Source organism: Bos grunniens, chromosome 1 (genome assembly GCF_055505025.1).
Source record: "Bos grunniens cultivar Pamir isolate PY7600 chromosome 1, Bosgru_T2T1.0, whole genome shotgun sequence".
Lineage (NCBI taxonomy): Eukaryota > Metazoa > Chordata > Mammalia > Artiodactyla > Bovidae > Bos > Bos grunniens.
In genome coordinates this window covers 84,423,894-84,449,139 of record NC_141165.1, presented here as the reverse complement: position 1 = coordinate 84,449,139, position 25,246 = coordinate 84,423,894, and the positions used below count along the sequence as shown (strand labels likewise).

The 25,246-nt window shown below is 40.8% G+C and overlaps 1 protein-coding gene across 2 annotated transcripts; it reads left to right on the top strand.

The window, feature by feature from the left end:
• Positions 1–74: 74 nt before the first annotated feature.
• LSG1 (large 60S subunit nuclear export GTPase 1) lies at positions 75–23,234 on the top strand. Of its 2 annotated transcripts, XM_086320472.1 has the most exons (14): positions 75–255; positions 1,665–1,791; positions 3,350–3,470; positions 3,647–3,733; positions 4,235–4,321; positions 8,521–8,581; positions 9,713–9,889; positions 15,053–15,439; positions 15,886–15,987; positions 16,134–16,277; positions 16,717–16,840; positions 19,034–19,113; positions 21,078–21,251; positions 22,776–23,234. In XM_086320472.1, the coding sequence occupies exons 1-14, from the start codon at positions 157–159 to the stop codon at positions 22,953–22,955; spliced, it is 1,950 nt and encodes a 649-aa protein (XP_086176598.1). In that variant the 5' UTR covers positions 75–156; the 3' UTR covers positions 22,956–23,234. The 2 variants fall into 2 exon arrangements, with proteins under 2 accessions (XP_086176598.1, XP_086176599.1); XM_086320473.1 differs by lacking the exon at positions 9,713–9,889.
• Positions 23,235–25,246: the final 2,012 nt, after the last annotated feature.

The following is a 25,246-nucleotide window of genomic DNA, read 5'->3' as shown; positions in this document are numbered from 1 at the left end:
AGTGGAGATTTGAGGCAGATTATTCTGTTTCCCTGCGATGTCGGGCCTTAACCACTTCGGCTCGTCTACACGTCACTTCCGGAGATCGCGCTCCTGAATACCCAGCAAACTGGTGTGACTCTAACTTGCTGCTTTTCGTTCGTCTTCTGGACAAGCATGGGTCGGAGAAGAGCGCCAGAGGGTGGAACCCTTGGCCGGGCTCTTATCCGCCAGCAAGTTCAACGGAGCCGTAGCCACCGCCACACTGACTCCTGGGTAAAAACGTCTTTCTCAGCCTTTCTGCCTAGTTGTGAGTCTGAACGCTGCGAAATTTACGGTCAGGGTTCTCAGGGAAATATTCAAAGGAAATGATGCCAAAATAGGGTTTCTAGGGATGAATACAGTTGCGCCCCGGTAACGGCGGGGAACCGTTCTAGGCCCACCTCCAGCCCCTCTCGGATACTGAAATGCGCAAATGCTCAAGACCGTTAGAATCGACCAGACGGATAAACAGGCCCTCCTAGCAAGACACAGGGCCCATAGGTGGAGGCTAATGTGATGAGGCCGGAGTGAGATCTTGAAAACCAGGGCAGAAACCAGGGCAAAAGTTTGATATTTATCCTGTAGGCCGTGGAAGCATTTGGAAGTTTCCTCACAGGAATGACGCAAAAACTACTTCTTGTTGTATTCATTTTTCTAAAGAATTGATCCTCCAAGAGCCGCTGGTTGGTAGCAGAAGTACAAAATAACTCAGATTCGTGCTTCACTTTTTTTTTATTCCCTAGTGGTATTACTCAGAACTGGACAGCATTTCTCCAAAGTTTGGCGGGCCTAGTAGCTTCCTGGGCCTGGAAACGGTCATAGCTTTAGGATCCTTGAAGAGCGGATGAAGTGGTTTGATTGATTTGTAATTGTCATTTTGACATTCATTCCTCGAAGTGTTAGAATTCACAAAGTTCTCAGTAAAGAACTGGATTCTAATCCTTACCCTGATTTTTGCTGATTCTGGGGCCTTTGGGCAAACCACCTAGCCTTTTAACCTTCAGTTTTTTTTCATTTATTTGTACCTGTACAGAGCATGTAGCTTAGGATGGTGTTTATCTTATCAAACTGAGGTGTGTCTGGAATCAGAACAGTGAGTGGCAACTAGCCAAGCTTTTCACCCCACAGAATAAAACTCAAGAAAATACCACGTTGTGTGGAATGTAATAAAGGTAACTTTCAGGATTCTTTTGTTTTCACTTCACTATACTGAATGGTACACAGCATCTCACAGTATCTCACAGCATTTAAGTCACTATCCGAAGTGTATTGCTTACTGTGGGTGTCTGTCTAAAAAAGTTGACCAACAGTGGCTGCCAGAACCAGAGTATATGGTTTATGGATTTATAAACCACATATTAGCTCTGCCACTTATTAGCTTATGACTATAGGCAATTTATTCTCTCCAGTTTAATCCTGATGGAGATATGAAGTTTATTTCAAAAGATTTTGAAAATTAAACAAGAAAGTAAAAGGAAAATAACTATTACGAGGTAAGAAAGTACCCATTTAAATGTTAACTGTTACTAGTGTTGACTAAAAGAGCTAACACCACCCTCAAGGCCATAGAATGGTTTTTTGAGAACATAGCGTTTATTTGGATGTGAAGAGCAGAAGAAAGCAGCTGTATGTTTTACTCATAGCTACACACAAGTGAGCTCAACGATGGCTATGATTGGGGTCGACTTAATCTTCAGTCCGTGACTGAACAGAGTTCCCTGGATGACTTCCTTGCCACTGCAGAACTTGCAGGAACAGAGTTTGTAGCTGGTAAGTTGTTGCTGAGTGCCTCCAACACGTTTCTGTCTTTGCTGACTAGATACAAGTAAGTCTACTTGGGGCTGTTTTGCCAATCTTCCTAAAGTCATAGGGAGCTGTTTTTAACCCAAAGGCAGATATCCCAGGAGCAGTGCGGAAGGGTCAGTTGAATTCAACAGGGAAGTTCAAAATGTGCCACGGTTTTAAAATTAAGCTCTAAAAAGTATCTGTGGTTATCTGTCATGTCAAATTCAAGAAACTCAGTCTCTCATCAGGGAAGAGACCAGTTAACATCATGGTGAGTAAGTTCCCATATTAAGTGGGAACATTGGGTAGGAGGTCACCATTGGAAGGAGAAATTAATGTTAAAAAATGATCAAGCATGGGGTTAGAGGGGTGTGTGTTCTGACTGGTGGTTGAGGATGACATGATGAGAATGGTGACTGGACCGGCCAGTATTGATGGTCACATGAGGGTAGTGGATTGCCGTCTTTGCCTAAAGATCAAGAGAACCATTGCTGAAGATGACCTGTTATCCTTGAATAGGATCTCCTCTCAGCATTTGGGTAAGAAGCGTAGCTGGCTCCCAAGTGCTTATCTCACTGGAGTCACCTGCCTCGGAGACTAGGTGGCTGTGTGGAGAGGTGCAGTAGAGAGGCCTGGAGCAGCTTCAGGGGATAAAGCCTAGAGTAGAAGCCTCTGGTTTATATATACACTGGGTGTTTTTTTATTCCTTTAAATTCTTGTACAGCTTAATTGTGAATGTTTGTAAATGTTTTATGTAAATTCTAGCTTTGTAGTAGCTCACCAGTTTGACTGGAGTGCGACTCCTTGCTGAACTTTGCTTTTCCCCTCAGTCCCTTTGGCTTATAATTATTCTCCATGGGTACAATGAGGAGATTGGTTGTAATGAATATTTTCTTTTTTTTTTTTTTTCCGTTCCTATTGTTTTATTTCTTTTTTTTTTTAATTAATTTTATTTTATTTTTAAACTTTACATAATTGTATTAGTTTTGCCAAATATCAAAATGAATCCACCACAGGTATACATGTGTTCCCCATCCTGAACCCTCCTCCCTCCTCCCTCCCCATACCATCCCTCTGGGTCGTCCCAGTGCACTAGCCCCAAGCATCCAGTATCGTGCATTGAACCTGGACTGGCATCTCGTTTCATACATGATATTTTACATGTTTCAATGCCATTCTCCCAAATCTTCCCACCCTCTCCCTCTCCCACAAAGTCCATAAGACTGTTCTATACGTCAGTGTCTCTTTTGCTATCTCATTACATACATTCTGTAATGAATATTTTCAATTGCTTCCCATTTCTATTGTTTCTGGTTCCAAGAAATGCATTTAGCATATGGAGTTTTATAAAAATCAGTACTGGAAAAAGTGGTTGACCTTTTGAAACATTTAGTAAAGATCTTTTCCTTTTTTTTAGGTTAGGGAAATCTATGTAGATCAAGAAAGCTTAAATTCTGTTTTAGGTGCTCATATTTTTAGTATTTTAAGTAATGAATTCACCGCCTCTTAAATAGCAGTACTTTTTTTTCCCCCCTATGGACAGAGAAGCTTAATATTAAATTTGTGCCTCCTGAGGCTAGAACTGGACTACTATCTTTTGAGGAGAACCAGAGAATTAAGAAACTCCATGAAGAAAACAAACAGTTCCTGTGTATACCAAGGAGGTGAGTTGAGTAAAAATGTATATCAAAAGGCGTAACAAATCCACTAAATGTAAAATTTTTTATTTGGTGTTCACTTTTTTCTGCTTTCTTTTCTCAACTGCCATTATTAAATCCAGTTATCCTATTCTGTTTTGGTAACTCATGTGGATTTTTTTTTTTTTTTATGATTGTTTCAGACCAAAGTGGGACCAAAAAACTAGCCCAGAAGAACTCAAACAAGCAGAGAAAGATAACTTTCTAGAATGGAGACGTCAGCTTGTCTGGTGAGTGTTCACCTCCATGAAGAATTTTCTTGAAATTTTAAGTTAGGCATGTTGGTGTCCTTGCATTGCTGTTTGCATTTTTAAGGCTTTGTTCTTTTAAAGAGAAATGGTAGATTTCATCTTATAAGTGCAAATTAGTTTGTGTGTGCAAGCCACATTGCTTTGTGCATGTGTTTCCTTGCACAAAGGTTGTGAGTTCATCGCTGCATTCCTGGCCTTTTCTCCTTTTCATATCCTTCTCCCGCCATTTGTCACTCTGGAGTTGATCACCGCTCCCTGGAGCTTTCTTGCAGTGTGATGGATAAACCTCTAGGACTTAAAAGCTTGAGTAGAAAATTTAAATTTGATTTACATATTAACTCAACAGAAAGGATATAAAAATCATTTGACAATTAATATTTGCATGCTTATTTTTTAATGCAATGAATTTGAGTATTTATATCACTTGAAACCTAACTATCAAAATCTAGCAGAAAGATAAACTTCTCATTCTAAAACCAGGTTGGAAGAGGAACAAAACCTGATATTGACACCATTTGAAAGAAATTTGGACTTTTGGCGCCAACTCTGGAGGGTGATTGAGAGAAGGTAGATTACCATTTTCTTCTGGTGTAAGAAGGATGTGGTGATGGTGTTATGTTAGATTTGCATGTTATATATGTTTGTGAGCTCAGAGAGGGGTTAAGGGAACAGGATCAAGCTATACAAAGGGCTACTGAGAATTATTATAAAAACTGAAACTGTGATCCTACATTTCTTTTAAAATATGGGGGGGGGTTGTTATTAATAAAACACATCGATAAACTTAATGATTGTTTTCTGTAAGATGAGTTGTGAACTACCTATAGTTATTTCAGCAAACGTATACGAATTCATACTAGTAACATGGAAAATACAGATGTGAAAAAGAATTGGTGTCTGCTTGCAGAGAGCAAATGTGTTTTGGGGAGGGGTCAAACACCAGGGACACACAGATAGATGAAATGCAATCCTTGCACTAAGTTGACGAAATACTAGTAAAATACAAGATGAAGTGTGAGTCCTGCTGTGTTACAGATGAAGGATCACGGGCCAAGTCAGAGCTGAAGGAACAGTTAGTAGTATTGGGGGAATTTAGGAGTGATTTGTTTCAACTGGGATTTGAAAATAAGAGAATGACTTTGGTAAGTTGAGAATGGGAGATTTTTCGATCATCGCCATATCCTGATAGTTAGAAATTGATGAATCAGCTTTCTTCAATCTCATTCTTTGTTATTGCTAAAGGGTTTTTATTTTTGTCAAAAGAGTGTATGAGTTATTTATAAGGACCCCTTAAATTAACCTTATATTTGAAATGATGCTTTTAACAATAAGCCTTCGGGGAGCAGGGGTGTGTGTGTTTAATCTATAAAATATACCCAGTAAGAACGTTAGGAAACAGGATGCTTTCACTGGGATTCTTGGGAAAGAATATTAGCATATTTAGCATTATTACGAAGAAGAAGGGCTTGGATTAAATTTGTAAAAGTCACTTACATTTCTTTTTAGGGTGATGAAAATGCTCTGGAATTAGTGGTGATAGTTATACAACTTTGTGGCTGTATTAAAAACCACTAAATTGTATACTTTTAAAAGGATGAATTTTATGATAACACGAATTATCTCTTTTTCTTAAAAGTCATTTACATGCCTCCAGCCCATCTTGCTCCCTTGGGTAGAGAGGGTCATTGGGCTGGGATGTGAGGAGGTGAAAATATTAAGGCAAATCTCCAAGCCTAAAGGAAGGGGATGCTATGCTAAGTCACTTCAGTCGTGTCCGACTCTGTGTGACCCCATAGATGGCAGCCCACCAGGCTTCCCCGTTCCTGAGATTCTCCAGGCAAGAACACTGGAGTGGGTTGCCATTTCCTTCTCCAATGCATGAAAGTGAAAAGAGAAAGTGAAGTCGCTCAGTCGTGTCCGACCTTCAGCGACCCCATGGACTGCAGCCTTCCAGGCTCCTCCATCCATGGGATTTTCCAGGCAAGAGTACTGGAGTGGGGTGCCATTGCCTTCTCCGGAAGGAAGGGGAAGGTTGCTGCTAATTGCCAGGCTCCATGCAGACCTTAGATTGACCTAGGTTTGAATGGGGCTTAGGAAGACCCATTATGGTTTTTTGGGGGACTGACGTGGACTGATGTCTCCTTCATGCAGTTAGGATGTATGTTGCTGAAAATGCGCTTTTTTTTTTCCAAAGAGGATTGATAACAGTGTGAAATATTGAAACTTCTACCTTGAGGGAATGCCTCCATCTGCACACTCTTAGTTTATTTTTTAATTCTAGATTTTCTCCTATTTCATATATTGTCTGTCTTTTTCCGTATTTCTTTTTTTCCCTATTTATTCTGGTTTCTGACTTGTGTAAGAGGCTTTCCACAGATATCAAGTGATGTTTGCCATCTGTTCATATTTAAGAAAACAAAGTGTTACAAAGCTGATTGACGAACTTCTGTTTGGGTGATTTTGCCACCAGGTGAACTTCTCTGTGTGGTGACTGAGCAGAGATCAATTTTATTTGGTTGGGATACCCTAAGATGTTCGTATCTAGGGTGTTTTCCCTAGGATCAGTCAGTTTCTTAAAGAGAAGCACTTTCGTCTGTCAGGAACAGGGTAAAGGTGATGATATACTACACGGGGGCTGGGCCTTTGCACCATTTGGGGTATATGTCGACTTACATTAATCCTCCTCTTCAGTATGGCATTTCTTTCCCACCTTCTCCTATGCTTGAGGTCTTAGTTCTAGAGCCTCTCAGGTTCATCTTCTCCACAATAAAGCCTGGCTTCTGCCATTGGGATAGGGGGCTGAGGGGCTGTGGGGTGAAGTGTGGCCGCCTGGCTGAATGGAACAAGGGAATAGACCTAATCACTCCCTGTTCAGAGTGATTTTAGCCCCACACCTTGCCCTTGTCTCAAAAGCTGCATCTGATGCTTCTGATCCTGAGCTTTCTCAGAGCTCTGGAGTGTGAACAGGCCTGCTTCTCATTGACTAACTTTCTGAGTTGCTCTTTTTGTCCTAATGAGTTCCAGCCTTTACTTTCATTTTTGTAGGTCTTGAGAGGGAACAAAGGTAACCATATGAATTTTTCCATGTTTAACGGGAAGGCCCTTATTTTTTATGCCCCTAAATAAGCTGTTTGTTTCCCCAGAGTAAGCCTGGACCTGTTGAAACTTGTAGCTTCAATTGGATTACAGCATCACTTGTTCTGTTGCTCTATCACATGGAAGTGGATCTGAATTACATAAAAATATCATTAAAGTGACTCCTGCTGTGTCTCTTAACAGGAAATATTTATTGATATGTTCTGTAAAGCGGCAGATGTCTCCTGTTTGATAACAGGCTAGCTATGTCATCTGTTTCTTTAAGTTCAAGAATAGTTATCAGAAAGGATTTGGTGTATGACATTTCATTGAAATGCAGGAAACCTCTGAGGCACGGAGGGCAGAATGCTGCTTCTGGTCAGACAGGGCGTTTCCGTTGCGTTGCATCAAGCCTTTGCAGCACATAACTGGCACTTTGCCCTGCATCTTAATTCAGTACACAAAGCATGCCATCTTAAACTTGTCTTCTTACTGGTGTGTCTAAGCTGGTTATTCTTTCTGCCTGTTTGGCAGGTAGACGTAATGTTTATGGACTTTGGTTCATTAGACTTTGTCCGTTTTTTGCAGTCATTTTTGCATTTACTGTTAAATCCTTACAGTTGGAAAGCAGTAGATATTACCTTAAAGAAGGAAATACTAGGACCCACTTAACTAGAGAACTTTTTAAGCATCTTGTCAGAAATTAGCAAGTCTACGAGTTCCTTTACTCACAAGATTATGCTGGAAATTTATTCTGAAGGAAAATGCAAACCCAGATTTGTCAAAAGCTCTGCCCTGAATGGTAGCCTTGATTTAACACATTTCCTTGGTGTTCAGCATAGTTGCATAGGAGTTACTTGAGGAAGAGTGAACTGGACATGGATTGGGAAGACTAGTAGAAGGTGCTGGCACATTGCGCAGCTTGTTCCCTCCCAGCGGTGGTCACGGCGTCCTAGCCGCAGAGGCTGAGGGCAGGGAGGATCCTACCGGAGAAGTGCAGTATTTAGTCGTACAGTGCTGGCCTGCTGGTCCCCGCTACCTTTGTGAGGAATTCGAGGGACTTGCTGTCTGCGCGGAAAGTTTTCACATTGCTCCATCATCTTCTGCGTGATGAAAGGGGTTGGATTCATCATTTCCTGCTTCACCATGGCAACTTCAGTTGATACTTCGCTATTTTGAATCTTTGCATTTAAGCACATTCTTGAAACTGGTGGATGATGATTTGCTACATGTCAGAAGGGTTTCAATGAGGTTTATAGTGGCAGCTGTGATCAGGTGATGTATCAGGGCTTTTTGAGGCCTTGCTTAACACAAGTGTAGACTGGGTGCTGAGCATACAGTAGACCTCACCTTGGGTTGAAGTCTTTGAAATAATTCTTTAATCTTTCCAGGAGAGATGATTAGAAGGTATAATTAAAATTTTTATCATATTGAGAGCAGGAAAATGTTACAATTACAGCATGATCTCTGGTCCAGAGTGCTTGAGTTCCCCTTCAAGCTCCATCACTTAGTACCTTGTGACTTTGAATAGACCACTTAGCTGTTCCAAGCTTCAGCTTCTTCACATATAAACTGGAGATAATTCTGCCCATTGAAAGTTAACCCTATCAGCGCCTGACATGGAGAATGTCTGCTCTCAATACTGTTTCCTTTCACTTCACAGTGATTGGCATCTCCCATTTGTTTTTCAGTGATATCGTGGTCCAGATAGTAGATGCTCGAAATCCGCTCCTGTTTAGGTGTGAGGATTTGGTAAGTAAAACGTGACAAGATTCAAACTTGTCCTTGGAGCAGCAGTGGGAGAACTGTGTCACTGACAGCAGTGGCTCTGGGCCAGCCTTTGCACCCTATCCGGTCCCCGACTCCTTCCAAGGCCAGGAGCTTGCATAATGGTGCCCTTCAGACAGATGTTTTCTTCAGACAGTTGTTTCCGTCTGCAGGAACGCATAAACACTTGAACTTTCTAGGTTTTAGTTTAGAATGTTTCTCATTTTTGAAGAGACAGTAAATGAAGTAGCATTTTGCTGAGTTTGGCATATGCCTAGTCCCTTCATCCCACTAAGCTTTCTCTTCTCACACTATAGTTACTACCTTCTGTGGTATTCTACAAATGATCTAAGTTTGTAAAATACTGCAGGGGTCATCATTAAGGTGTGAGGAGCACTAGAAATGAGGCGATACGGGCTTTGAATTAATAAGACTGAACACACATGAAGTATTCCTCCTTCTGTTTAAGGACCATAGTAGAACCATTATTTTAAAATCTACTGGTGAATAGCAAAATTCAAAATAGGGAAACTCTTACTAATTCAGCCTTCAATATTTTTAGGGTATTTCCTAATGGAAAGCTATGGTTGGGAGTTAATTTAATCACTGGGTCTTATTTTCCTTTTAGACTTCAAAAATATTTTTTGTAATAAAAGGTAAGATTATTATTGGCTGTCATCATTTGGCTTGAAAATAGTTCTTGCTGACTGACAAATCAGCAGTTCTTTATTTTTGCTTAAAAGAAACTGTATAAAGAAATGAGAACAGGGCAGGAAAGCATTTCTTTTTTACCCTTTTGTTTTTAATTTAAATTTATTTATTTTAATTAGAGGCTAATTACTTTACAATATTGTTTTGGTTTTGCCATATATCAGCATGTACCCTTTAGTTTTTTATGTGAAGTTTGTAAGTATATGTGACCTAACTTCTTTTCAAAGCCTGCTGAAAGGATCCATAGAATGTACCATGATTAAAAATCTTTTGTATTAGGACTGTTTTAAAACTGGGGACAGTAAGACCTTTTAGTAATAGCTACTAGGGAAAGGGGGTCTTCAGTATAATTAGCCAAATTTTTCCCCATTTGGAGAAATATTTGAATATCTTTGTCTTGCCTAGGAATGTTATGTGAAAACCATTGATGACAACAAGGAGAATGTTATTCTGATAAATAAGGCAGACTTGTTGACTGCCGAGCAGCGGAGTGCCTGGGCTGAATTTTTCGAAAAAGAAAACGTGAAGGTCATCTTCTGGTCAGCTTTGGCTGAAGCCATTAAGCTGATGGGTAACTCTAAGGTAACTGGGACTTCTTCAGGTTGGGCTTCAGGGAGGAAGATTTCAGTTTCTGTTAAGTGCGCTTTGTTTTTTTCTTATTGTTGATTGTGGGGCTTTATTTATAGTAGGATAGTCAGACATGACTGAGCAACTTCACTTTCACTTTCACTTTCCTGCATTGGAGAAGGAAATGGCAACCCACTCCAGTGTTCTTGCCTGGAGAATCCCAGGAACGGAGAGGCCTGGTGGGCTGCCATCTATGGGGTCTCACAGAGTCGGACACGACTGAAGCGACTTAGCAGCAGCAGCAGTAGGGTAGTATGATGACTTACAGAAAAGTGAGTCGCAGAGTTGCTTTCTCTGAAGACACATAATTTTTTTTTTTTTTTTTTTTTATTTGATTTTGCTTCTGTATTGGAATATAGTTCACTTACAGTGCTGTGGTTGTTTCAGTGTAGCGCAAAGGGATTCACTTCCACGTGCATCAGCTCTTATTCACTCTCTTTCTTGTACAGGTTCTAAGAGACTGAGTAGCTAGCGTTCCCTGTGCTTTGCAGTAGGTGTTCCTTGATGATCTAGTTCTTACATAATAATGAGCATGTTTGAATCCCACCTTCCGGAGTTCATAATTTTTTTAAATGTTAGGCAGAAAGTTGTATAGGACGTTTCCTAATGACTTCACAGTTACTTCTAACAGCAGTCAAAACCAAAATGCAGATGCAGCTGAATGTAGTAACTTCTCTGGACTCAACTAGAATTTCTTTTGACTTTATTTTGAAAACAAAGAAATGAGTTAATACTAAATTAAGATACACCATGTGTTTTAACCCAGTTTTGATAGAAACAGTTTGAGTTATTTTCTAATAAAAATTAATGATAACCAGCTATGGGAAGAACTTAGCAATAACATCTTGGAGCTGAAAGAGACTTAAAGTCGTATCTTTTCCTGTCCACCTCCTTTTGTCTCACCTCTGTTTATCAGCCATTGCTGACTAGTTAGTGGCCGGAGCTGGGTGCTCTGAATACACCCCTTCTTGTTGGTGAGCTCACAAATTAGTGAGCTCTACCTCTGTGAAGGACTTCTTCCCTCCACCTCCCTGGCAGACAGTCACATACTGTCTGCAGCCAGACATACCACATGTCTCATTCTTTTTCTCTCCAGGGTGAAAGTTCTTCATCCAGTCCAATGAGGCTCAGCTCTCCTAACTTTGATCTAAGGCCTCTTACTTTCTCCCTGTGTTCCCTCTTCTGCAGAAGATACATTTTTCTGCTTTGCCGCTCCTTATAGACCTGTCCTCCAGCGCACTCCTCACGCTGAGGGCCTCTCTGCCTGAGTCAGGAGAGCACCTACAAAGGATGGCCACCGATCGAGTATGGTCTTTCAGATGTGGTTTGCCCAGGGCATGTGTTCTTATTTCTTGTAATCAGGATACTCCCAGGAATTCAGAGTTTTTGTTAATTCACCTCCTTTCAAAGGAGCTTATGCTTTTGGCTCGTTAAACCTATGAGCAACCATATCCCTCAAATATTGGGTTGGCCAAAAAGTTTGTTCTGGTTTTCCCGTACTACCTTAAGGGAAAAATCTATATGAACTTTTTGGCCAACTCAGTATTTAAAAGATAAGGTTTTACCAAGCAGAGCTCATCTGTCTTTACATGTGGGGAAAGTTTTTCACTTTATTTTTAGCTCAGCTTAGGACATGTAACTCCTAAATATTAGTGTTTTGCGGACAAGGTAGAATTCATTTTGGATGTGTCATTTGCTTTTCTCTTCTTCCAGCGTTGAATCATCTGCAGATTTTGTGTTGGCCCTTCTGTGTATTCTTAATGTTCATTGATAACGCTGTTGAGTAGTCTGGGGCCGAGGACAGAGTTCTGCGACCTTTCGTGGACTTAATAAGCACAGGTGTACCAATCATTTAAGATGTATTTGAAAGGCTATAAAAGTAGTTGTCGTGCTATTACTGTTGTTAATAAAAGCTAACCCACAGAAAACCTGTTCTTAGCAGGCACTGCTATTCTGAGTACTTTCTGTGTTTTATTTCATCTTCTCCAGAAAGAGTGTAAGTGCTTGTAATCCGTGGGCAATCTGGCTTCATAGGCTGCCCTCTTCACCATGGCTTCTCTTGTTTCAAATCCTTCCTGGAAGTTGGTGTCTAGTTGCAGTGCTGAATAATTATTTATCAATATATCACTCAGCCCTGATACAGCAACCCAGTGGCCCTGTTAAAAATGGGAAAAGGATCAGTTTTACATCTGTGGTATTCCCTGAACTGACAATCAAGGAGTAGATTCCCAAGGGAAACGGAATTTGTTTGCAGGATCTGTTCTCAGGGAATCTTCGCTGCCTCCTGTTGCTGACTGTCAGCTAACTTGTGGAATTGTTTCCCTGTCAGACTGGATTACCAGTGCTTGGTTTATGGAAGATATTCTTTCTTCCTTTCTAAAAGTTGAACCCTATTTATTCTTCCTAAGTCTTCTGAAGTCTCTGTTCACGATTTTCCAGGTTGTTACCAGCTACTGCTGTGATATCGTATCTAATCACATCTGTCATTTGAATATCAAGCATGAACTTATTAAAAATAGATATTCACTATTTTTTCACCTATCTGAAGTTTGGTTCTTTCTCCATGGTTTTTTGGAGAAGGAAATGGCAACCCACTCCAGTATTCTTGGCTGGAGAATCCTGTGGACAGAGGAGCCTGGTGGGCTGCTGTCCATGGGGTCACATGGAGTCAGACACGACTGAAGTGACTTAGCATGCATGCATACATTGGAGAAGGAAATGGCAACCCACTCCAGTATTCTTGCCTGGAGAATCCCAGGGACAGAGGAGCCTGGTGGGCTGCCGTCTCTGGGGTCGCACAGAGTTGGACACGACTAAAGCGACTTAGCAGCAGCAACAGCCATGGTGGTTTAACCATTCTTATTTTTTTTTTAATGAGACTTTTTTTTTAATTGAATACTTTTGTTTTCTCTTGACCATTTGTTAAATTGCACTGTGTTCCCCAAAAGATGGACTTTTCCCTTCTTTCTTTTTTTTTTTTTTTGGTGTGTGTGTAGCAGAGTTTTATTAAAGTGAAAAAGGGACAGATAAAGCTTCTGACATAGACATCAGAAGGGGGTGGAGAGTGCCTCACTGGCTAGTCTTAGCAAGGGACCTGTATATACTTTTTCAATTGGTCCCTTCTTTAAATTTTTGATGTAACTACTGCAAAGTCCTTTTGTTGCCTTTATCATTTTCCTGAACCTAAACTGCTTCAAGCCTTAGTTTTCCTAGTACATACCCATGTTCAGTCCACATTCTTGTGTTCTGCCTCTTTCATACTTTTAAATGATTCAGAATAGTACACAGTGACTTCTTGACATTCATTATAGAAATTGCTTCCAATTCCAAGTTTCTTTTTGAGTCGCCTGAAATGACAGTGAAATCATACCTCTTCTCCCTGACTTTGTTTCTTCCCTAAAATGTAGGATACCTATTTAACTGAGTTCATCATGCCCTCTCCTGTAGATTATTTGGAAATGATAGGTTTGCATCATTTCTAAATCTAAATCAATTCATCCTTATTGATAAGAAATGGTAATACTGTAAATTGTTGTATTTCTGCTTTATTATCCATAAGAATTCAGAATGATTGTTGTTAAGTTGCTAAGTCATGTCCAATTCTTTGTGGTCTCATGGACTACAGCACGCCAGGCTTCCGTGTCCTTTACTATCTCCCGGAGTTTGCTCAAATTCATGTCCATTGAGTCGACAGTGCCATCCAACCATCTCATCCTCTGTCGTCCCCTTCTCCTGCATTCTATCTTCCCCAGCATCAAGGCCTTTTCCAGTGTGTCAGTTCTTCATATCAGGTGGCCAAGGTATTGGAGTTTCAGCTTCAGCATCGGTCCTTCCAATGAATATTTAGGACTGATTTCCTTGAGGATTGACTGGTTTGATCTCCTTGCTGTCCAGGGGACTCTCAAGAGTCTTCTCCAACACCACAGTTCAAAAACATCAATTCTTTGATGCTCAGCCTTCTTTATGGTTTAACACTCACATCCATACATGACTACTGGAAAAAAAAACCATAGCTTTGACTGTACAGACCTTTGTCGGCAAAATAATGTCTCTTCTTTTTAATATGCTGTCTAGGTTAGTCATAGCTTTTCTTTCAAGGAGCAAGTATCTTTGAATTTTATGGCTGCAGTCACCGTCCGCAGTTATTTTGGAACCCAAGAAAATAAAGTCTGTCGCTGTTCACATTTTTCCCCATCTATTTGCCATGAAGTGATGGGACCAGATGTCATGATCTTAGTTTTTGAATGTTGAGTTTTAAGCCAGTTTTTTCACTCTTCTCTTTTACCCTCATCAAGAAGCTCTTCAGTTCCTCTTCACTTTCTGTGATTAAAGTGGTATCATATGCATATTTGAGGTTGTTATTTCTCCTGGCAATCTTGATTCCAACTTGTAATTCATCCAGAAGGATTAATATACCCATGAATTGTAAATGATTTTTACCATTCTGTTTCCAAAAAAAATCATTGTTTGCTGAATAATTTCCATGCACAGCATTGTTTTGTTGCTCTCATGTTTCACACACAGGGACCTGTGCTCCATGGTGCTATGATTTATTAAAGGCAGTTATAAAAGAAGAGTTTCCTTAACTATGAAAATCCCTGTCTTTGAAAATGCAAATATATATTAATTATAAATTATACCCATCTTGCTTTGTGCAAAGAAGAGAATGTTAACTGTTTTACTGTTAATGAGAATGCTTTTATTTTATTCTACAGTCCATTGCAAAAGTACTGCCAAGGAAATCAGCTTGACACAGACTTTTCTAAATTCTTACTCTCTTTTTAATAGATAAAAGAGTTATCTATTAGGATCAAGGTGTTCAGGGTAGTATGGCCTTAAACAAGAGTTATCTATTAGAAAAATAATAGATGTTATTTGTTCAAAGTTCAAGTAAGAAAAATGTGTGATGTGAAGGTCCACCTCTAGAGGGCACCACTGTTGATAGTTCAGTTATATTCTCATGTTATCTCGTCTCCTCCGTCTGTCACCTTTCCTCTTCTTCACAATGTTTTTTGTCCTCTGTTCATCTTAGATAACCAACTCTGAGTGTTTTCACCAGAGTGAAAAGTGCAGTTGTTACACACTTCTGAACTTATGTGGTTTCTGTTATTTCATCAGGAAGAAGTAAACGGAGACACTGGAGAGGCTATCACAGCCGAGTTTGAAAACTCCAGTTGCGACGAAGCTGAAATTCTACACAAAGAGACTGAACATCTTTCACTTGGTGAAGCTGCCAGTAGTGAAGAAGATGAGAGCGAGTATGAGGACTGTCAGGAGGAGGAGGAAGACTGGCAGACGTGTTTGGAAGACAGCAGCAGCCCTGATGAGGAAGCCTGTGGCCAGGACTGCAAAGAGGGCCATTCTGAGGCTCAAGGAAGGAACACCCCACAAAAGAGACAAATACACAATTTTAGTCACTTGGTATCCAAGCAGGAATTGCTCGAGGTCTTTAAGCAGCTGCACTCTGGAAAGAAGGTGAAGGATGGACAACTTACTGTTGGACTGGTAAGATGAGATAGGTCATAAAATTGATTCATGAGGGTCTGTATTCCCACTGCACTGGAGCCCCAGAGACCAGTCAGGCCCTGGTGTCACAGGGAACACTGAAGCCTTCTTGTTGCCCGTGGGCGTCGTGGGAGCAGGCCGTGTGTGACAGGCAAAGCCCAGCTCCAAGAGTGAACTTTCTCAAGGCTTAAACTGGTTATACCCCTCTTCGTATTAGTTACCTTCTGCAGTCTCCCAGTTAGTCCCTACAGGATTCGTGACTTACAAGATATACCAGAATGCAAACTTTTAAGGTTGTCTTCTGCCCTCTGATCCAGTGTTCTTTCCTTTAGGTAGGGTAGGCTTTGGGCATCCTGTGATGCAGGCTTTTTAGATAGGGTAGGCTTTTGGCATCCTGTGAAGATTGCCAACTTTTACTGTAGACATTCCATCTGACTCCCTTCTAGGTGGGCTATCCAAACGTTGGTAAGAGTTCAACAATCAACACCATCCTAGGCAACAAGAAGGTATCTGTGTCTGCTACGCCTGGCCACACCAAGCATTTTCAGGTATTTCCACAGCATCAGCCTCTGCATTTACTCCTCAGACAGTTCCTCCCTCTGAGTATTTTCTGGAGTTCTTTGCCACTCGTGTGCTGCTCTTCTTCCCCTTCCTGTGCCGTGTGCCCAGCCTAACCCCCTTACTTGTCCTTCAGACTCTCTATGTAGAACCTGGCCTCTGCCTGTGTGACTGCCCAGGCCTGGTGATGCCCTCCTTTGTCTCTACCAAAGCCGAAATGATTTGCAGTGGAATCCTCCCGATTGACCAGATGAGAGACCATGTCCCACCTGTATCACTAATATCCTTGGTGCTATGCCAAAATTGTGGTTGTTCTGTGTATATTGGAGCTTCAGAAAAATCTGGGTAATTAAACAGGGGAGGAAAAAATAATCCCTCCTTACATAATTGTAAGGATTAGAAACAAAGATTGTGTGACTTATCTCTGAATTAGGATTATCTCACAAATCTGTAGTGTATTTAGGTAAAAATTTGTCATCTTGAAGTCTGTTTCAGAGATAATATTTTTAAAGGATACATTTGGAGGTGCATACATTTGGTGCATAAGGCTTTTTTTAAAAGAGGGACTGAAAGTCTTTTAAAATTAAGAATAATCATACTTCTTAGGAGAGGTGGAAAGTTTTTTGTCACCATGGTGCTGAAATACAGTGTTCTTAGAAGATGCCATGGGGAGGAGGAAGAGGGTCAGTTCAGAGAAGTAGATTCCTTGACAAGCTTATGTTTGCCAGAATATTCCAAGACATGTTTTAGAAGCTACATATGGCATTGACATCATAAAGCCTAGAGAGGATGAAGATCCCTGGCGACCTCCAACATCAGAGGAACTGCTGACGGCTTATGGATGTGAGTGGTGATTTATTTTAAAATGTGAACAAAAAATAACAATATAATTACTGATAGAAGTACCCTGCAAAGATACAAATTCAGAATTTTCCCTTAGCATTTTGTCATCTTTCAGGGTTGATATTTCTGTGGTCCTGTTGGTCTTTCCTGTGGAGTAGCCTCCAGGTAGCTGACTTGGTAGTGGTTTTGGGGTCTGGCAGTAAAGGAGGGGGAGCCGGCTGCTGCCTGAGTGGTATTTTATTTCATGTTAGGTGCTTTTTAGAGTTAGAGAAGGAGGTGTGCTATATTCCTTGCCTCTTCCCCAGGTTTTAATCGCAGAAATCAGTGCCTGGGAGACGTGTCTTCCCAGGCTTTGGTGGTTTCAGGCCCTTTCCGGTAGGAGGCCTTGGACCCAAGTGTAGATGTAGGGGTTCTGATCTGAGGCTCTGTTGGCTTTTCTTCATGGGAGCTCCATGTAGAACCTTTCCAGGTGGTGGTAGTGGTAAAGAACCCGTCTGCCAGTGCAAAAGACATGAGAGATGAGGATTCAGTCCCTCGGTTGGGAAGATCCCCTGGAGGCGGGCATGGCAACCCACTCCAGTATTCTTGCCTGGAGAATCCCATGGACAGAGGAGCCCAGCAAGTTGTAGTCCATAGAGTTGCACAGAGTCAGACATGACTGAAGCAACTTAGCATACACACACATGAGAATTATCTTTGTCATTTCTCCAATTGACTGTGATTTACGTATTTTAAACACAAACTTTAATCTGGAGAGACCTGTATCTACCTAAAGAAATACCAGTGTTAAAAAGTTTCCATGTATATGTATCTTGCCTTTCAAGAAATTGCCCTCAGCCAGGAAAGAGTTCAGGTTATTTGAGTGTTTCCTGACAGAGAAAGGTGATTTGATATAAACCACAGTTAAATCAGACCTTGAATTTTTGCCTTAGTTGAGATATTTTAAAGAGGATGGATACTAAGCACTTGTGGTAAGACTAGTATAGTCACAAAATCATAGGACAAGAAGGGGTCTTAAAGATTTCCCCGTCTCTCCTCTCCCTTTCCTTACAACAAGTAATCTGAACTCTGAACATGAAATGACTTGCCTAAGGTGGTGTCTGGTCAGTGGCATAGCCTCAGTGAGAACCTAGGTTTCTTTCCTAATCCATCTCTCCCTTGTGCTGGCCTGAAAGATGGGGAAAAGTAGACTTTGTATCAGACTTTCCATCTGGTTTGATATCCAGATAAAACTGAAAGTAATATGAGTCTTTTCAAATTTTTCATCTAATTCTCTCTGGTAAATCAAAAAGTGAGGACAAAGCCAGTTTGTAAAAACACATGCCTAAACATTCTTAAAATACTAGTACAATCCATCATCTGTCCATGTATTTGTTAACCATTTTATCTTCTAAGAATCACTTTTTTGTATGCATCATTTGTGTCTTAATGATTTGTAGCAATTCTTTGCCACCTATGTTTCAAATGTTTTTCTTGATGTGTATTTTCTTTAGCCCCATAGAAGTCAGTTTTGTTCGGTTTTTAGTTTTGTTGGGTTTGGTGTTTTACTTGGGAAAAGCTGTTTTCCTATAATTTTTTTTTAATTTTTAGATTTTCATCCTCCTTCAAAGGTATCTTTGTGTATAGTTGTAACTGCTTTCTTCTAAACTAAAAGACCCAACAGCATAGGGCTAGTAGGAGGAGCTGGGTTTTGAACCTGTCAGCTAAAGCCTGTGTTATTATCAGCTCTGCTCTGTTGCTCCCTTCTAATTGGATTAGTATTAAAGGGATCTTTGTTGTATGTTTGGGAAACTGAAAAAAGTGTAGGTATGTCATTAAATAAGAAAACTTGATCTGTTGCTTTTGGTTTTGCTGATAATGACAATGTAGCATTCTACAAGTAGCCTCCTTGGATCAGTGTTTAAAATCAAAGAGATGAAAGAAATAACTAGAGTAGAGAGAGACTGAACGTGTCCGTCACAACATGTTGCTAGGCGTTTGTCAAAAGATCAGATGCACCAGTATAGTCGGTCTTGGATTGTCAGATAGATTTGTAATGCTAACCAAAATGTTTTCTACATTGTTAATTGATTTTTTTAAGGTAGCATAAGAATGCAGTGTAGTAATAGAAAAGGCTAGATTTCCATTAACCTCAAGTTTCTTTATTACAGTGTCTTCTAACTTAGGTTTTACAAAATTCATTTCCCCTCATAGGTATGCGAGGATTCATGACAGCACATGGACAGCCAGACCAGCCTCGATCTGCACGCTACATCCTGAAGGATTATGTCAATGTAAGTGAACGTTGCCTCTTGTTCCTCTCCAATAAGTAAGTAGGTCTTTTTCCATTGCCTGTGTTTAGGGTAATGGCAACCAGCTGGGTTAAAAAAGAGATATTTTCTCTTTGATACTGTTTTATAACTGGAATTATACTCTTGATCCAGGGGAGCCAGCATCATATAAAACATGGAAAGGACTGACATGATATGAAATAGATGAACATCTCTGAATATCTGTTATCAGTAAAGGTGATAAAGTATGTAAGTCTGTGAGCTATTATTTTCCTGTTACAGTGAGGACATAGTAAGTTTTGGGTTTTTCTCATCAGCAAAATAGGAGTTCATAGTACCTATCTCATGAGATTATTATGGGAAATAAATGAGAATGGTGATATGAGTTGGAGACAGACACCCCCATATACACAAACACCACTTAGCTCAGTGCCTTGTGTAAAGTTAGCCCCGGTAGTTTTTATTAACAGTAGTAGTAAGCTACTTCTTTCCACAAAAAGTATTCCGGGAGGCTCATAATAATTGGCTGTGAGGATGTCGCTTTATTCCCTCCTCTTCTCAGTGTGTCATCAGTGGGGCTTTGGGGCACAGAAGTGAAAGAGGACAGCCGTGTTCTTTTTTTTCTTAATTTAGGAAGAAAACAGTTAATAGAACACTTGTATGGATGAATTATTTATTAATTATTCTTTGCCATCTGTCAATCTGTGAAGAATGGGTGGTGGTTGTGTTCAGTCGCTCAGTTGTGTCCGACTCTTTGCAACGCCATGGACTGCAGCGTGCCAGGCTTCCCTGTACTTCACCATCTCCTGGAGTTTGCTCAAACTCATGTCCATTGAGTCTCTGATGCTGTCCAACCATCTCATCCTCTTTCACCCCCTTTCCCAGCATCAGGGTCTTTTCCAATGAGTCAGTTCTTTACATCGGGTGACCAAAGTATTGGAGCTTCAACTCCAGCACAGTCCTTCCAATGAATATTCAGGGTTGGTTTCCTTAAGGATTGACTGATTTGATCTCCCTGCTGTCCAAGGGACTCTTTAAGAGTCTTCTCTAGCATTACAGTTTGGAAGTATCAGTTCTTCAAAGCTCAGCCTTCTTTATGATCCAACTCTCACACCCATAACATGACTTCTGGAAAAACCATAGCTTTGACTAGATGGACCTTTGTTGGCAAAGTGATGTCTGCTTTTTAATATGCTGTCTAGGTAGAGGATGGGGGAAATGAGTTAAAACACAGCACAGTCTTTAGAGAATACATGGTAGGAAGAGGAAACTTGGCGCCCAGCAAACGATGGCATTAGGCCCAGAGTCCCCGTTAGTGCAGCCACACTGTCCAACTGCATCCTGGCTTTTGTTTTGGAAAATATATCAAGTATAGGGCTTCCCTGATGACTCAGTCAGGGAAGAATCCACCTATGGTGCAGGAGACTGCCTGCAAAGCAGGAGACGTGGTTCAATCCCTGGGTCAGCAGATTGCCCTGGAGAAGGAAATGGCAACCCACTCCAGTATTCTTGCCTAGGAAATCCCCTGGACAGAGGATTCTGGTGGGCTACAGTCCATGGGGATGCAAAGAGTTGTTCACAACGGAGTGACTAAACCCCCAACTACCACATTAAGTTTTGGATTGGCCAAAAAGTTTGTTCAGGTTTTTACATAAGATGTTACAGAAAAACCCCAAACAACTTTTTGGCCAACCCAATATAATCACGTACTTGTACTGAGGAGTACATTAAAGAAGATAAAGAGGGGCACAGAGAAGAAAGGTTACATTCTAAGTTAGGACTATGGAAGGAGTGAGGCCTCTAGAACACTAAGGATCGTCTTCTGGGTGTTAGGACTGTCTGGTTGCAGTGACCAGAACCCATCTCGGCTGTCAAAAGAACAAAAGTTCCATCAGTGTGCCCTGGGGAGAGGCCACCTCTGTGAACTTCACACAGGTGCTCTGATAACACATGTGTTATCTCTGCAGGGTAAACTCCTGTACTGTCATCCTCCTCCTGGCAGAGATCCTGTGACCTTTCAGTACCAACACCAGCGACTCCTGGAGAAAAAAGTGAATGGTGGGGAAATAAAACTGCAGGTGGTTAGAAATAAAAAGGTATATCAGATTGAAAATGTAGTGGACAAAGCTTTTTTCCATCAGGTGAGTTTTAAGTTTTTTTTTTTAACTTCTGATCCAATACACTTTATTGAAACAGCTTTATTTAGTAATAGCTTTATTGAAATGTCATTCGCATATCATTGAATTCACCCTATTAAAATACATGATTTAATAGTTTATGGTGTATTCACAGAGTTGTGTTAACCATCACCACCATCTAATTTTAGAACATTTTATCACTCCAGAAGGAGACCTTGTACCCATTAACATTCACTCCCCATTCCCCACTTCCACTAGCCACTTCCAACCAGTCATCCACTTTCTCTATAAATAGATTGTTCTGGACATTTCATATAAATGGTATCATATACTGTATGATCATTTGTGGCTGGCTTCTTTAGCAAAGCCTAACAGCTTCAGGGTTCATTCACGTATCCGTACTTCTTTTGCTTTTTATTGCCAAATAATATTCCATTAAATGGAATATACCACATTTTGTTTATTCGTTTGTCAGTTGATGGATATTTGGGTTGTTTCCACTTTTTGTATATTATAAATACAGCTGCTGTGTACATTCACGTGAAGGTTTTTCTGTTTACATGTATTTCATTTCTCTTGGGTGTATACTTTGGAGTAAGATTACTGGGTCATTGGAATTGCTCTATATTTAACCTTCTGAGTAGCTGCCAGACTATCTTCCAAAGTGGCTACACCATTATACATTCCCACCAGCAATGTATGAGGGTTCTAATACCTCCACATCCTTGCCAGACTACAGAAAGGTAATGATATTTAAGCTAGGCTTTGAGAAACAAATAAAAATGTGTCAGTGGGAAGATGTGATGAAATTTCCAGGCAGAAGGAGTAAATGAACAGAGGCAAAAAGATACGGGAGTGTGGGTTTTATCAACACCGAACTCATGTTGCAGGTGACCCTGTGTGCCACTGGAAGGAATATGGACTTGATTCCCCAGTCTGCAAGGGGCGTTCAGAGATCTGTGAGGACAGGACTTAGAGAGATACAGATTAGAGAACTCTAATAGAAGTGTGGACTCTGGACTCAACGAGTCTTGCAGTGGTCCAGTAAAAGCCAATGAACATCTGGGTTAAAGCAGTGGGGATGGATAAGAGGGGAGGATATATAAAGTTCTAGAGACTGGAGTCCATGGAACTCAGTGCCTAACTGTTGTGACAGATAAGACGGAGTGTGTCATCTTGGGGGCTGAGCAGGTTCTTATACCACTGGCTGAAATAAAGAATGTAGAGTCAGCTTCTAACTAACTGAGTTACACAAGTAGAATTTTGATATCAAGAGAGATTTCCAGAAAATAGCTGGTATTACGAGTATTGATATAGATGGTGTTTGAAGCCATGGGACTAAACAAAAGTTGAAGGCAGAATGAATTGAAGACAAAACTCTGAGAAACTTATTTTGGGAATGGGGAGAGAAAGAAGAGCAATGAGAGATGGAAGTCCACTATCCTGGAGTTCTCCACAAACAATTCTGTGTGTATCCTCTGAAGGAGACTGCTGACACCGCCATTAATATCTTCCCTTATTCCCTAGGAAAATGTGAGAGCTCTGACCAAAGGAGTCCAGGCTGTGATGGGCTACAAGCCTGGGAGTGGCTTGGTGACAGCAGCTGCTGTGAGCTCTGAGAGGGGGCCTGGGAAGCCCTGGAAAAAACACGGCAACAGAAATAAAAAAGAGAAAAGCCGCAGACTCTATAAGCACCTGGATACGTGAACTTGGACTGCAACGGAACTGGCACCTTTGCTGTGCATCTGTGGTGCTACAGGGTGGACCCTTGTGATGCGCACACAGCAGTCGGTGTTAAGACCAAGGGGCTCCTTAGAGTACCAGCTCAGACTAGCAGTTGTCTCAGATTCCCAGAACCCTGCTCCTGTGAAAGGCTGAATTTAAGATGAGGGAATTTATGATGTATATTTGTGTAAATATATACACAAATGCAGAGTAATTTATAAATTGGGAATTTGGGGGAAAGATATTAAAGTTCAGTTGCTACTTGTGAGTTTTTTATTGGCTCATATAGATTTATTGCTATTTGGACATTTTACATTCTTTAAATGATTTTAATTTGCTGAAACCTGGATGGATTTTTTAGTACATGATTAAATTTGTGATACTTAACCTCACACACATACCCAGCTTATGCCCCTGATATGGCAGAAGGCATATCAGATCTTAGAACAGGGTTTGACATGGATGAGTTTTAAAGCCTGTGGAGAGCATGACCTACTGAAGATTTGAGTGTCCACCCCAGAGAGGGGAGCATGTGTTTTTTTGTGTCATAGATGGTTTTGGAAATTTAGTGGAAGTTATGGACACTTTCTCCAGAAAAATGTGCATTACCACCTACACAAATGTGCAAAATGTATCCAGAGATTCATAGACCCCAAAGTTCATGAATTCACAGTTAAGAAGACTTGCCTTTAACTGACTGTAATATATCTGGTATACTTGAAAATGTGTTCTATCTGGGGAATTTAAAATTTTTTATTCACCAATTTAACAAATACTCATTGACCAACTTTTCTATTTTGATGAAGTCTAAATTTATCTTTTTTCTTTGGTTGCATGTGCTTTGGTGTTAGAATCAAAGTATTGCCAAATGCAAGATTACTAAGATATACTCATTTTTTTTCTGAAGAGTTTTAGGGTTCTAGCTCTTAAATTCAGGTCTCTGGACCAGAGTTCACTTTTGTACATAGTGTGAGTCAGGAAATGGATCAGCTTAATTCTTTTACATGTGTGTATCCAGTAGACCCAGCACCGTTTATTGGAAAGGTCAGTCTTCTCCCATGTAGTTGTTTGGGCACCTGTGTGGAAAATCAAGCATAAATGTGAGGGCATTTCTAGAGATGTACCTTTGACAAGTCAAATGTTCATGAGTGGATAACAACTGTCAATGGTATCAGACTCAGCTTTCTAGCAAGTACAGCTTGTAAGAGATGGATGTGTATGCAGATGCCCTCCACACACACACACACACACTCCACATCCCTCAGTGTCAAATGGCGTCCGCCTGCCTGCAGCCCAGTTCCTGAACAGGCTGACAGCTTGCCACAAGCCCTGTGTTCCCTGGTTTCCCACCTGAGGACTTTTCCTGCACCCCAGGAGCTTGCTCAGCCTACACAAAGGGCAGCTTGGAAGGGCAGGAGGTGGAACCCCCGCAGAGTAACCCCCAACCAGGAAGGAGTGGGGGCCGGCTGGTAAGTACCCCAGCTTCCTGTCACGCAGCACGCACATTCTGGTTTCTCACAAGATCCTTAGTGGAACTGAGCCCTGTTTGCCCGTGGTTAAACTGTCTTGTTAACTCACCTTTCCTTGCTCTTCTCCCTACCCTTCTTACTTTTGCTGCTTCCTCACTTCTGCTTCATGGAGTTAGTTGCCTCCCAAATAAACTAACTGAACCTTTGCTTAGAGTCTGAGGAACCCAAACTAGGACATCCTGAAAGGGAATTTCTGTCTTCACTTTCGCTTCTGCCTGGAATATGTCTTGTTAAGCAAACTTGGAATTTGTAAATAGTATGCCCACCCTTGTAGAGGTTAGTATTTTGAGGTTTTCGCAGGGCAGTCAGTATCACTTTATTGTTTTGAAGTCTTTTCTTACAGGGGACATACCATCCTTTTAAAGCAGAACCTGCTGTACATCTGTCATCTGTTTACTTTCAGGAAATTAGAAGGAAGTAAAGTTTTTGTCAAGAAACCAATAGCAATGTTTTCTTCATGGATACACAGGAAAAAATTAATAGCAGGCCAGAAATCCAAGTGCTACCTTGTTTTATTAGCCCTTTCCCCTCTTCAGTCTTTGTGGAGAAGTGAGGAAAATTTTTGAATTTCCACCATTTACAGCCATTTGTTGTCGTGTTCAATGTACTGTATACTAGTTGAGGGTGAGAGGCCATACAGAAAGGAAAGATAGTGCTTTCAAAAGTCTCCAGTTATAAAAAGGTTAACAACAACCATTTTGAGCAATTTAAAAATGAAGACTTACCTGGTCCTGTGGTTAAGAC